A 13391-nucleotide genomic window follows, 5' to 3' on the forward strand; every position below is an offset into this window, starting at 1 on the left:
ATATGACCTAATTACCGAATAGTGTTCCGGTTTGGATTGAACTGCCATCTCTTTTCTAAGTTTGGTCATCTCTTTATCCTTTCAATTTCAGTTCTTAAATTTATCAATCAATCCTTTCATTTATGTGATAGGCCTGCATTTAAAATGAATATTTACCATAAATTAAAGGTATCTTATATTATTAGATATATTATTATAAAACATACTTTAGTTAAGGAGTTATTGATACTTCAAGTGCAAAATGATGATATAAAACCTTGATAAAAATGCACTCTTAAGTACTAATCAGTGTGGCAAACATGTGTTAATGAACTAGTACTCTCTAGATGTCATCAAGTCACTACAAATAAGCCACCGACAATTCTGACCCTACAAAAATCCACCCTCCCATCTAAACATTTCCACTCTATTTTCAATTTTCCTGCTTCAAAATTATTATGCATCCAGATGAGCAAGAAAAACCAGCTTGTTTAAAAGAAATGTCAATAAAATGGTGTTAGTTTGATGATTAAGATCATTTTTGTTTATGAGATGAAAAATTATGTTTAAATATTTTAATTTTTTAATTCAAATTATATATATATATATATATATATATATATATATATATATTAATTTTACGTGTTCAACAGTTATAAATGAATGCATATATTCAATTTTATTTTATAGGGCTGTGGCATAACAAAATTAAATAAAATCAGTGGTCCTTGAAAAAAGAGAGAATTCAGCTGGTGGCTACTTGTCTCAAATGAAATTGTTTTTAAAGTTTTTAAACTTGATTTGGTGGTCGACCTAGCTCAAGACTTGAGCTTTAAGTTTTGATCGGGTTATCAAATCGCTTAAATTAATTTTAATTTTTTTTAAATAAAATAATATAATTTTAGTAAAAAAACAATAGGTTGCAACTAAGTTTTTAAACAGGTCTTGTCAAATCTACCAGATCATCATAGATTTTGAATTTTTTAAACTTAATCTGATTTTAATTTCAAATCAATTAAATTTTGGATTGATCCACTAAATCAAATAGAATTTTAAAACTATGCTTTTTAGTCCAAGTCTAGAAAAATAAAATGAAGGCATGCACATGCAATAGTGATGCTAATTGCCAATTAATTACGGGCATAACTGATAAATATAAGAATAGTTCTTTTTGTAAAGCAGGATAAATATTTTAAAATATTTTTTATTTAAAAATATATTAAAATAATATTTTTTTAAATTTATTTTTATATTATTCAATGAAAATACTTTAGAAATATAAAAAATAATTAATTTTAAACAAATAATATTTTAACCACACTGAAAAACATCCATAAAATTCATGCCTAAAAACAATTTTTACTGCTCGAAATCTACGCCAATCCACACGTCTTTAAAGCTGGGGACATCTAATCCAAGTGGAAATCCTAAACGTGCGAGTTAGGGCCTGTTTGGTAATATGGCTGTGGGTGAGATTCACCCGTAGCCACACATAATACCGTTTGGTAACGTAAAAAAAAAATTAAAAGTACTGATATAACCCACTAAAATAAAAGGTTGTGCCGCAGGTTTTGAGAAGTAACATTTTGCTGCTTCTCAATCGTGAGGGAGGAACATAACAGTGGAGCCATACTCCACTACGCACTGTTCACTTTTAGTGAACAGTGCGAGTGAATTTATGCACTCGTACTGTTCACTAAAAGAAATTTTTGTTTTTGAAAAAATCAATATAATTAATTGATTTTACTTGTACTGTTTATATAAACACTAACAATAATTTTTTTTATTTTTTAAAATTAATTTAAGGTGAATTAAATTTACTTGTACTATACTTTCATTTTTATTCCTGATAATATTTTATCTAATTTTATTGTACGTTCAAAAAATCATGGAAACCGTAATTCTTGTCGAATGAATTTTGTACGTAAAGAAATTGTAAAATTTTTTTTTAAAAAAATTGAGTTTTACTCGAAAAACTAGTATTTAATATTATTTAATAACACTATATAAATTAGAAGGATATCACATGATGATGTATCATTTGTGTAATTTGATATCAATTCCAATTATATTCTTGCCGGGTCCGACTCAATTAAAAAAAATTATTTTTTTATTTTAATTATGTTTTATTTGAAAAATTAGAAGGAGATCGCTTAACAAAAAAATTAATTTTTGGTGTTGCTCACTTAAGAAACCATGAGAAATATAGTCCTTGTTGGATAAATTTTGCATGCGATGACATTAAATATATTTTAATGAAATAATAAAAAATATTTGATATTAATATTATTTATTTCATGATGTAATAACAGTAGTTAAATTTATAATATTTAATTAAAAATCATTAATATATATATATATCATTTTATAACCTCAATTTGAAAAGTATTTTTTTAACCAAACACATTAAACTATTTTTTGTTCAACCTCAATTTTAATCACAGTTTTAACCAAACATATATTTTTTCAACCCAACCTCAATTAAAAATACTTTTTATAAAATAATTTTTTTCAAACTACAATCACAACAGTAACAGTAACACCAAACACACTCTTAAAAATGAGACACCAGTCAACAATCACCATCTCTGATATTTCATTCTTTTAGCTTTTCAATTAGTGTCTTTTTTGTAGTAAAACTAGCGGCAAAAACAAGAATTACGAATTCTAGAACCCAGACCAAATGCTAGTATATGTCTTGGCCTTGACATTTGCCTCAAAACCACGACCAGAAGAACCAGCACTTCATTTTACACTAAAACCCCACCCGTCAAGACCTATATAAGCACACACACCACCCTTCAAAACCAACCAAACACTATCAAGTACTCTTTCGTTACCCTCTTAAAGCCAAACCCTCGCTTCATATTTTTGAATTATTTTTGTTTTGTAGTGGAACTAATCTGCAAACCAACTTGGCTTTATGGCACACCCCAGCTCAGCTCTTGCCCCAGCTCCTGTTCCTGGCCATACCTTCAGTGGAACTTTGGGGTATCATTTAGCTCGGCGGCTAGTAGAGATCGGCGTGAGTGATGTGTTCTCTGTTCCTGGAGACTTCAACTTAACGCTTTTAGACCATTTGATAGATGAACCAGGGCTGAACTTGATCGGCTGCTGTAACGAGCTGAACGCTGGCTATGCTGCTGATGGGTATGCACGTGCCAAAGGTGTCGGGGCATGTGTGGTGACTTTTACTGTAGGTGGGCTTAGCGTGCTTAATGCGATTGCTGGTGCTTATAGTGAGAATTTGCCTATTATCTGTATTGTTGGTGGGCCCAATTCCAATGATTATGGAACGAGCAGGATTCTGCATCACACTATTGGGTTGCCTGATTTTACACAGGAGCTCAGGTGCTTTCAGACGGTCACTTGCGTTCAAGTAAGTTAATAATAAATCAATGCTATTTATGCAAAGTTATTTTCACGTGAAGCAATTCTGTTCGTCCAGAATATTACTCATTGTTTTGTGTTAGAAAAATGTATTTGAGGAAAATCATGTATCCTTTTTATGTTGTATGCATAGTTATTAAATCCTAACCTGCCTGGTGAATCGACTTAGTAGCTAAATCAGTTCGGGTAAGGTAAAAGACTGGGATAAATAAAAACCTGTAGAAACTCAGTTGACCTGCTAGGTTGACTCAAGATTTAGATGACCCGAAAAAATTAGGTTGAGACTTGGTTTTTTTTTTCAAATGTATTTTATTTCTTAGCTAGAGACTCTTTTTATTTATATATATATTTTATTTTTTAAATAAGTAATTTAAATCTTTTTAGTATATATATTCTATTTTAATAAGAAAAAAATTATTTTGTCAATATGGAATAAAAAATCTTTTTGGTTTAAATACTTCAACTTAAAATAATAATATACTAACATAGTATTTTTTTAGTGTAAAATATAAAATCTTTTGAAATAATCTTATAAAATTTATTATTTATAACATGTATAGTCTATATTTACATTGATTGTTTCTTAATTTTTTTATATTAAATATTAAAACTTTAAATTTTTTTCTTTAAATTTTTTCACATCAACCTGTATAACTCTAGAACCGTCTCCTAAGCCAGGTCAACCCCGTATTTGATCGGGTTGATAACTATGGTTTTTTGTAATGATTTTGGTGCACAAGGAACTTCAGTAGATGATGTGTGTGTTATCTCATAATGGGGCAATGATGGTGGTAACGTGTGACAGGCAGTGGTGAACAACTTGGACGATGCACTTGAGCAGATTGACACGGCAATTTCTACTGCTATGAAGGAAAGTAAACCAGCTTATATTAATATAAGCTGTAATTTGTATGGAATCCCTCATCCAACTTTCACTAGGGAACCTGTGCCATTCTTTCTGGCACCTAAGTAAGTCTTTTCTCTCATTTTTCTGGTCTCCTTGTTTAGAATAGGGAGTATATAATTAGTTTGTTTTTCATGACCATTATGCTATTTGATTGGTTTAATATAATTAGTCTGTTTTTCATGACCATTATGCAATTTGATTAGTTTAATTGAAAAGGGAGCTCAATCATAGGTTTAATATTTATGACTTTTTAATACTTTGTCAATTAGTAAATATCACGACCCGAATCCCGGATCCATGGTCAGCACATAGGTAAGGTTCTCCTCTAAAGTTCTATATCTATACAAACCTAAATTTACATACAATCTTATTCTTTAAATAACTCAATCAGAGTTTAACGCAGCATTAACAACAAACTAACTTTATAATATATTTTAATTATCTTAATACAAGAGTTAATATAATTTTATTGTTTTGCAATACCAACTAGACATAAAGAAAAATATACAAATTACAACCAAAAGAGCAGGTTCTGAAGGTTCAACAAAAATGACTTGCTATCAAGTTATAAGCCTGAAAATGATAAATAATGAGAGTGTGAGTTCAACAACTCAGTGAGTAAATAATGTTCAATATACACACACAAGATAATACAACAATGAGAAATATATATACAATTGGCTTTAGGTTCTTATAGAAAGGTTTCTCAAATAGGCCATAACAAGAATATTATAAGGTAAAACTCATCATAAAGTCAAAATGTAATAAGCATGAGGTTTCATATTGTGGGATGATCAGTTCACACAGGTTGCTGACTCCCCCGACCAACTAGGGTTCGGATACGATGTGCACAAAGACTAACACTACCTTGTTAGTATGAGTATTCTGACTGGCATCCCATAGGTTTATAATAATAATCAAACAGACATATTCATATCTCAAGACTCAACTCATGACATCAATCAAATGAGGAGCTATCAATTCAGAAGCCAATTCAAAATATATATTGGTTTATATCAAGAATTCAGATTCAACAATTAAGCATGTTTTATCATAACAAGGATAATAATCAGCATATATATTATCAAGAAGCATGATCAAATTCATATTAACAAATCAAATATTTATATAACTCTCATGCATGTAAAAAATTATCCACTCACCTTACTCAAAAGCAAATAGAAGTAAAAAACAGACACCGAAGAAAATCATACTGACATCCTGCCGATAGAATATTAGGATTATCTAAATATAAAGAAGACATATTCAAGAACGACTCGAAAGAACATATAACCTATTTAATACACTTAACTAAAGGTCAATTCCATAACCCTATATGTTTTTAGACTAAACTAGTTATTTTCTAAAAAAACCTAAAAATTAACGGTTTTTCCAAAATCTAATCCATAATGAAACAAATAATAAGACTTGAAAATAATTCACTAAATAACCATCATTTATTCATCAAACCAATTTCAAAAAGCTAATACTACAGCTAGGGACCAATCTGGAATTTATCATATTTTTAGGGCCAAATTGTAGTTTTCGTCTAATTGGAGGACCAAACTAAACATATCATAAATTCATGACTATAGTGGAATTATATCCATAATTCATCATCATTTCTGTTCAGAACCTCTAATTATGCTCCAGGGACCATTCTGGAATTTTTCCAAATTTTTAGGGTCAAATTGTAATTTTTGTCAAATGGAGGACCAAACTAAAATTGTCATAAATCCATGACTATACTGAAATTCTGACTATAATTAATCCTCAATTCTATCCAGAATATCTCATTATGCTCCAGGGACCATTCTGGAATTTTACCAAATTTTTAGGGTCAAATGGTATTTTTGTCAAATTGGAGGACCAAATTGAAAGTTTTAAAATTTTATAACTATACAGTAATTCTGCCCATAATGCATATGTTATTCTGTTCAGAATCTCGGAATATGCTCCAGGGACCAATCTGTAATTTTTCAAAGTTTGGGGACTAAACTATAATTTTTGCAAATTGAGGGACCAAATTGAATTTTCATCATCTTCAACCTCAAACCCAGAATTTTTATAAATTACCTATTATTATCCCCTGATTTCTAATATAAATTCACCATTCAAACAAAACCATAACTCAAAATCATTATTTTTATCTACAATCTTTGTAATTCAACTTACAATCCATTACCCACAGTAATCAACTATATAACATTTAAATTAATTCATCAATAAATCCTAAACACAATTCTCAAAACCCTAACATTCATTAAAATCAAAATTTAAAGTTTAATAACATATATTTATACATTTAACAACCTAAATCTTACCTTTAAACTTATTTCCTTCAACTCATTTCTATTTCCCTTCTAATTTCTCTCTTTTCTCTTCTTCTTCTTCCCCTTTTCTTCTCTTCTCCTATCAGTTTTTTTTCACTTTTAATTTCAAGTCTTTCTTTGTTTTTTGGTATTTATATTTATCAACTTTTATTCAATAATCACACTGTCCCTCGTTCATTTATACTTACTCTTTAATCCTCCAAGAGCTTTATTGTCTTTTCCTACTCTTAAATTCAAAACATTACAGTAAGTAGGATGATGATAGATTAAAAGCAATGTGAATAATGGTGATTGGAATGAACTAATATATAGATAGCTCGGACGATCATGAGCAGAAAGAAGAAATTGTGCATAAAATGCTTGCAGAAAAAAGTAAACAGAGTTTTTTTTTTTTTTTCCTCTTAGAACATGAACATGAACAACACCCTGGGCTGCTATAGTATGCTGACATACGAAAGTGAAATGAAGTTAACAAATGGATTTTGTTTAGGGGTAGAATTGAAGCAGAGTTAAGCAGATACAATGTGTTTTGGAGGAGAAGTTTTTGGTTAGTTGTTAATTATAGCGTTAAATATGATCGGTGAAGTTCCTTTCTCTCAAAGTGGAAAAGTAGGAAAAGGGAAAAAAGAAAGAAAGAACTGACACATTATTAGATTTTGTTTTTAGTAATTAGGTTTGGTGGCCAGTTTTGTTGATAGACAAGGACAAATTATAGTTCAAGAGATTGTGTTTTGACTTGTTTAAAAATCGTTACTTGTATGAAATACTTGTTATAGAGATATTGAAGCAGCTATACTTTGCTTTTCATGCAGGGTCAGCAGCTATTTAGGATTAGAAGCAGCTGTTGAAGCAACTGCAGAATTTCTGAATAAAGCTGTGAAGCCTGTCATAATTGGCGGACCCAAGCTTAGAGTAGCAAAGGCGCAGAAGGCCTTCATAGAATTAGCAGATGCCAGTGGATATCCCTTAGCTGTCATGCCTTCTGGGAAAGGGCTAGTGCCAGAGCACCACCCTCACTTCATAGGGACATATTGGGGTGCTGTCAGCACCAGCTTCTGTGTGGAGATAGTAGAGTCTGCTGATGCCTATGTTTTTGTTGGTCCCATCTTCAATGATTTAAGCTCTGTTGGATATTCTTTGCTGATCAAGAAGGAGAAATCAATCGTAGTGCAGCCTAATCGTGTGACTATTGGCAATGGCCCTTCGCTTGGATGGGTTTTAATGGCTGACTTCTTAAGTGCTTTGTCCAAAAAACTGAAGAAAAACAGCACAGCTTTGGAAAATTACAGACGCATCTTTTACCCTCCTGGCATGCCTTTGATGCGTGAGAAAGATGAGCCTCTTAGGGTCAATGTACTCTTCAAGCACATTCAGGTAAGGCTAAAAAAGAATGATGTGATGCAATATTTCTAACTGGATTATGTCAGAGGCATAAACAATTCCTTTGTTTATTAACAGATATGCTTCTTGTGAATATTAAAAGTCTAAATGTATATCTTGCATGTTTGTCCTGGCTTCTTTCCTTTATGTCCCTTTTCATTTCAGAAGGGGGGAAAAATTGCTTGTATAGGTCATTTGTGCATCCACTGCCATTTCACCATCCATGTAATCGAATGGCGTTAGTCACCATGATAACATGGATAGCTAGGTCTCTTAAATGAGTTTTGATTGAAGATTCTGAACAGTAAATACTTAGGATCGGCATTCTTGTTTATTCCTACTTAATTATTGTTTGCTTCCAATTGTTGTAACAAAATTGAACATTCAACAGAACATGTTAGGGGGGGATTCTGCTGTAATTGCTGAAACCGGAGACTCATGGTTTAATTGTCAGAGACTCTGCCTCCCTGAGAACTGTGGGTAAGTTGGAGTCTTTAATAAGAGCAATTTAAGCTCCTCTATGATTTAAGTTTAAACAGGTTGGTAACTGTTCATTAACAATTTTGTGCAGGTATGAATTTCAGATGCAGTATGGATCAATTGGCTGGTCAGTTGGTGCAACTCTTGGTTATGCTCAGGCAGCTAGAGATAAGCGTGTTATTGCCTGTATAGGTGATGGGAGTTTCCAGGCGAGTGATGCCATTTGAAATACACTTCAGTATGTCATCTGCAATGATTGGAAACTCTTCACCATCATGTGGCGTTAAGGATATTCATACAAAAGGGAAGAAAAAGAAAAAAAAATCTACTCTGTTTGAGTGCCAAAACTTCTGTCACTTGTAAACCAGTATTCAATTATGGGTATAGAAGACGTTGTCACTGTGGTTATAAAGATAGCGTCAGGGAAATTGAAATAGGTTACAGTTTGTTATTTATTGCTACAACCCATAGCAATACCTAAAGAAAATGTTTCAAATCCTGATCGTGGTCTAGTCATGATTATAACTTCTCTATGCTAATTTACTGGTTCATTTTGATGAATGCAGAATTTGTAAGTTGTACCATATGGTTAAAAGTTTTCTCCTTACTCAGGTAACAGCTCAGGATATTTCAACTATGATCCGATGTGGGCAAAGGAATATCATATTCCTCATCAACAATGGAGGTTATACGGTTGAAGTACAGATTCATGATGGTCCTTACAATGTGATCAAGAACTGGGACTACACTGGCCTTGTTAATGCCATCCACAATGGTGAAGGCAAATGCTGGACAGCAAAGGTTAGCATAAATAGACTTGAGATATTCGTTTTTCCCCTCAAATCATTTTTACTTCTGCTTCAAATTCAGACTGTTCCCCTTAACTTATTTTTAATGTGCTTTTAGCAAAATTTTCCCTTCGGCTGTTCCCATGGTCCCATCGTTTATCAACTGCAGCATTGAGTAATTTCTATCGACTCCTTGAGTTATAGCTCTATAACCACAAGAAAGAACAAGTGATCCTATACCATAAACTTCTTTGAATTGCAAACCTCATAGAACAGGGTGGCAATATATACTTTCAACAAACTAAAAGACAAATTTATGAAGCGAATTCGCAAGTAATGACTGAGATTGATTTCTTCAAGATAAGCTGATGGATTATGATGTGAAATACAGGTGCGCACGGAGGATGAATTGACAGCAGCAATAGCGACAGCAACAGGAGAACAAAAGGATTCTCTCTGTTTCATTGAGATTTTCGTGCACAAGGATGACACTAGCAAAGAGCTGCTGGAGTGGGCACCTCGAGTTTCAGCCGCAACCGGCAGACCTCCAAAACCCCAGTAATTGAGCTAATGCTATAGCATTTGTGCGAGCCTAGACATCACTTTCTACATTATAACTAGAAATAAGAGGAAAGATGGGATTCGTTTCTTTGTATGAAATTGTTACTAGTCCTGTCACTGCTTTCAGCTTCCAACTCTAACCCATCCATAATGAAGTTTAAACTCTATAGCACTCTATCAATTATAGAAAGGAGTTGGATATGTAATGTGAAATAATTTAGTTGTCTTGTCGATGAGGTTGTTTATATATGTATGGCAAAGTGCAATATAGAGTTGAACTCAGTTTTATGATTAGCTTCTGCAATTCAGTTTTTATGTTCTGGTCTATTTACAGAGCTCATAGAACCTCTCCAGATTCTGTTCCATCAATTAATTACTAACTCATCTTTCTCAAGACCATAAGTTCCGATACAGCCCCCTCAACATTGGAGATAGATACACAAGGATTATATGCTGATGCACTCAGCTCCCAGATGTTTTGAGATCTCCGAGTGACACTTTTTAGGTACGTTGACATAAAAATTCGGTAGCTCAATTGCTTATTATAACTTCGTTGTTAGAAATAAGAACATGCATGCCTTGTAGTAAGAAAATAAGAGATGAGACAGAAGCGTGCATCCTTCGGCATAGGATCTCTCTCCTCCACCCCTTTTCTGCCTTCTTTGTGCCTCGTAATGCTAAGAACATTATTAGTTTGGTTCTATATAGAAAGGTTTTGATTTTTCTAGAGCCATTGGGAGGAAATACAAATGAATTAATGAGGTGGATACGACTGCATTTTACAAAGAAGATTATAATATTTGGTGATGAAACAGTGTTGCCGTTTATGGGGAGGAGGTTATTGTAGTGCCAATTCATCCCACGATGGTGCTCCATCCTGTAGTGATTGTGTTTTTCACTTTGGATTTAATGGACTTTCAGACAATTCGTGTGCAGCTTGTTAAAACCTTGGACCATGATGCTTGGTTTTTGAATTGAGTTCGCCGCCCCATTCCGCTATTCTTTCTTAGTTTCTTGGCCATTTTCTTATTACCCATACGGAAGCAGACTACAAAGATTTGGTGACTTGTTTTAATTTAAACAAAATTTGGAAAATTGGTTGCACCCGTGGAGATAATATCAAAAGCTGGCACGAAATTTATTCGCGGGCGTGAAGGGAAATGCTTGCATTAGCTGACGTACTCAAGCTCATGCTCTAAAGCATACAGAGTGGCAGCGACCTCTCCAACCAAAACCACAAATTAAAAACTTTTGCTTTTAGAGATTACTCACTATGAACTAGTCTTCTCTTCTACCACTCTCTTCCTGTTCCATTCCTTCTCTTTTTGCAAAATATAGGCTGCAGTGTTAAGATCTTCTAGGGCAGCGTTAAGGCCATGCACATCCAGGCACCTTGTTGGCCGATCATACTCATCAACAGAATCTAGGCCAGAACGCAAAGTGGCAATACTTGGTGCAGCAGTTGGCATAGGGCAGCCGTTGGCTTTGCTTTTGAAGTTAAACCCACTAATCTCATCTCTCTCCCTCTATGACAAAGCCAACACTCCTGGAGTTGCTGCTGATGTTAGCCACATCAATTCTCGTGCTCAGGTCCATAACTCTTGCTAGCTATTTGCTTATGTATCATCGAGTTTAATGGCCAAATTCAACTAATGGGTCTGTTTCAAGTCTTCATGTTGCACAACGAGGGAAAACAAATGCAAAGTATTAGATTCAAGGTTTCCTTCCATTTTTATTTGTCATTTCTTTTGTTTCTTTGGAAATTAAAAAATCCTATGTTTTAGCTTTGGTTCAAGTGTTTTTTCATGGAGCTCAAAGAAACAAGAAATTGTTGCTCAATCTACAGCAGAAGCTGAATACGTTGCTGCCACTGCCTCTGCAAACCAAGTAGTTTGGATCAGGAAATTATTAGCTGATTTGAATCTAAAGCAAAGTGAAAGCACACAACTGTTTGTGGACAACCAAGCTGCAATATCGATCTCAAATAATCCAGTATTTCATGGCAGAACAAAACATTTCAAGATTAAATTTTTCTTTCTAAGAGAAGTTCAACAAAAAGGAGAAGTAAAGTTGTTCTACTGCAAAACAGAGGAACAACATGCAGACATCTTAACAAAAGCACTTCCTAAGCTTAAGTTTGAGTATTTGAGACAGAAGTTGGGAGTTTGCAGTTTCAGAGTCAAGGAGGAGAATTGTTGACCAAGAATGACTCTAGAAGCAAAATAAAATCTCAGCAGAATCTGAGTTTGTTTACAGTATTAGAGTTTGTTTCTTGTTACTAGTCTAATGACTATTTTTATTCCATGTAACAGAAAATCAGATATCCTAGGAGAATATCTTGCAATTCTGTTTATTCCTTATTGTATAAATAATCGTATTGAAAATGAATAAAGGAGTGTGTTCTGCTGCAACTACAACATAAAAGTTTTGTTTTCTCTTCAATATATACTACAAATTGGTATCAGAGCAGATTTTCTTGAGGGAGTTGTGAGATTGAGAGATCCTAAACACAACCTTTAAACACTTGTGAGATTGAGAGAGCCTAAATACAATCTTCAAATATTTTTCATCTAAACACAACACATCCAGTATGAATTCAGAAATGCCATTTACTGCAGTTGCACCTCCAGTATTTGATGGGATCAATTATCAAGTATGGGCTGTTAGAATGGAAGCCTATCTTGATGCTAATGATCTATGGGAAGCAGTTGAACAAGTATATGAAGTGCCAACTCTGTCAGACAATCCAACAGTTGCACAAATTAAAAATCATAAAAAGAAGAAGCAGAGAACATCGAAAGCAAAAGCAACTTTGTTTGCAGCAGTCTCACCCACCATTTTTTAAAGAATAATGACTCTCAAAACAGCAAAGGAAATCTGGGATTTTCTAAAAGGAGAATACGAAGGAAATGAGAGAATCAAAGGGATGCAGGTGCTAAATTTAATCCGAGAGTTTGAGTTACAAAAGATGAAAGAATCAGAAACAATTAAGGAATATTTTAACAAACTTCTTAGCATTGTTAACAATGTAAGACTTCTTGGCACTGATTTTTCTGATTCTAGAATTGTTCAAAAAATTCTAGTAACAATTCCAGAGAAGTTTGAGACAACAATCTCATCTTTAGAAAATTCTAAAGATCTGTCAAACATTACCTTGGTAGAGTTGTTGAATGCACTACAAGCACAAGAGCAAAGGAGGCTGATGAGGCAAGAAAGAACTGTAGAGGGTGCATTCTTTGTCAAGTCTCAAAACAACCGTGATGGTAAGAACAGAAAAAAACAGAACAACAAGTTTGGAGGCTCTGCATTCAACACCAGAAACAATAAAACCAGCAACATTCAAAGCTTTCCTCCCTGCCCTCACTGCAAAAAAAACAATCATCCTCAGAATAAATGCTGGTGGAGTCCTAATGCACGTTGTTTTAAGTGTGGTCAGTTAAGGCACATGGAAAAGATATGCAAGACTCAACAACAACAAACTAAAGCCAAAGTTGTCGATGATCAACATCAGGAGGAGCATTTGTTTGTGGTATCATGTTTAGCCATAAATAAATTCACAGAAAATTGGCTCAT

The 13391-nt window shown here is 33.5% G+C and overlaps 2 protein-coding genes across 2 annotated transcripts in view; both read left to right on the plus strand.

Moving 5' to 3' along the window:
- The first annotated feature begins 2681 nt into the window (after positions 1 to 2681).
- Positions 2682 to 10133, plus strand: LOC105140794 (pyruvate decarboxylase 1-like). Its single transcript, XM_011047774.1, has 7 exons — positions 2682 to 3358; positions 4175 to 4338; positions 7422 to 7983; positions 8381 to 8469; positions 8561 to 8678; positions 9082 to 9270; positions 9649 to 10133. The coding sequence occupies exons 1-7, from the start codon at positions 2903 to 2905 to the stop codon at positions 9817 to 9819; spliced, it is 1749 nt and encodes a 582-aa protein (XP_011046076.1). The 5' UTR covers positions 2682 to 2902; the 3' UTR covers positions 9820 to 10133.
- A 549-nt stretch (positions 10134 to 10682) lies between these two features.
- LOC105140820 (malate dehydrogenase, mitochondrial-like) overlaps positions 10683 to 13391 on the plus strand; it is a 10954-nt gene continuing 8245 nt past the window's right edge. Inside the window, exons 1-2 of the mRNA XM_011047817.1 lie at positions 10683 to 10757; positions 11157 to 11408. Coding sequence (XP_011046119.1) covers positions 10683 to 10757; positions 11157 to 11408 — 327 coding nt within the window. The remainder of the gene's footprint in view (positions 10758 to 11156; positions 11409 to 13391) is intronic.

This window comes from Populus euphratica, unplaced genomic scaffold (genome assembly GCF_000495115.2).
Source record: "Populus euphratica unplaced genomic scaffold, PopEup_1.0 scaffold109.1, whole genome shotgun sequence".
Lineage (NCBI taxonomy): Eukaryota > Viridiplantae > Streptophyta > Magnoliopsida > Malpighiales > Salicaceae > Populus > Populus euphratica.

What these genes read in the sequence shown, in the direction of transcription:
- LOC105140794 (XM_011047774.1), top strand. Translation starts at nt 2,903, where the DNA reads ATGGCACACCCCAGCTCAGCTCTTGCCCCAGCTCCTGTTCCTGGCCAT. An exon ending in TGCCTCCCTGAGAACTGTGG is followed by an intron (nt 8,470 to 8,560) that starts GTAAGTTGGAGT and finishes AATTTTGTGCAG; the next exon opens with GTATGAATTTCAGATGCAGT. An exon ending in GCAAATGCTGGACAGCAAAG is followed by an intron (nt 9,271 to 9,648) that starts GTTAGCATAAAT and finishes TGTGAAATACAG; the next exon opens with GTGCGCACGGAGGATGAATT.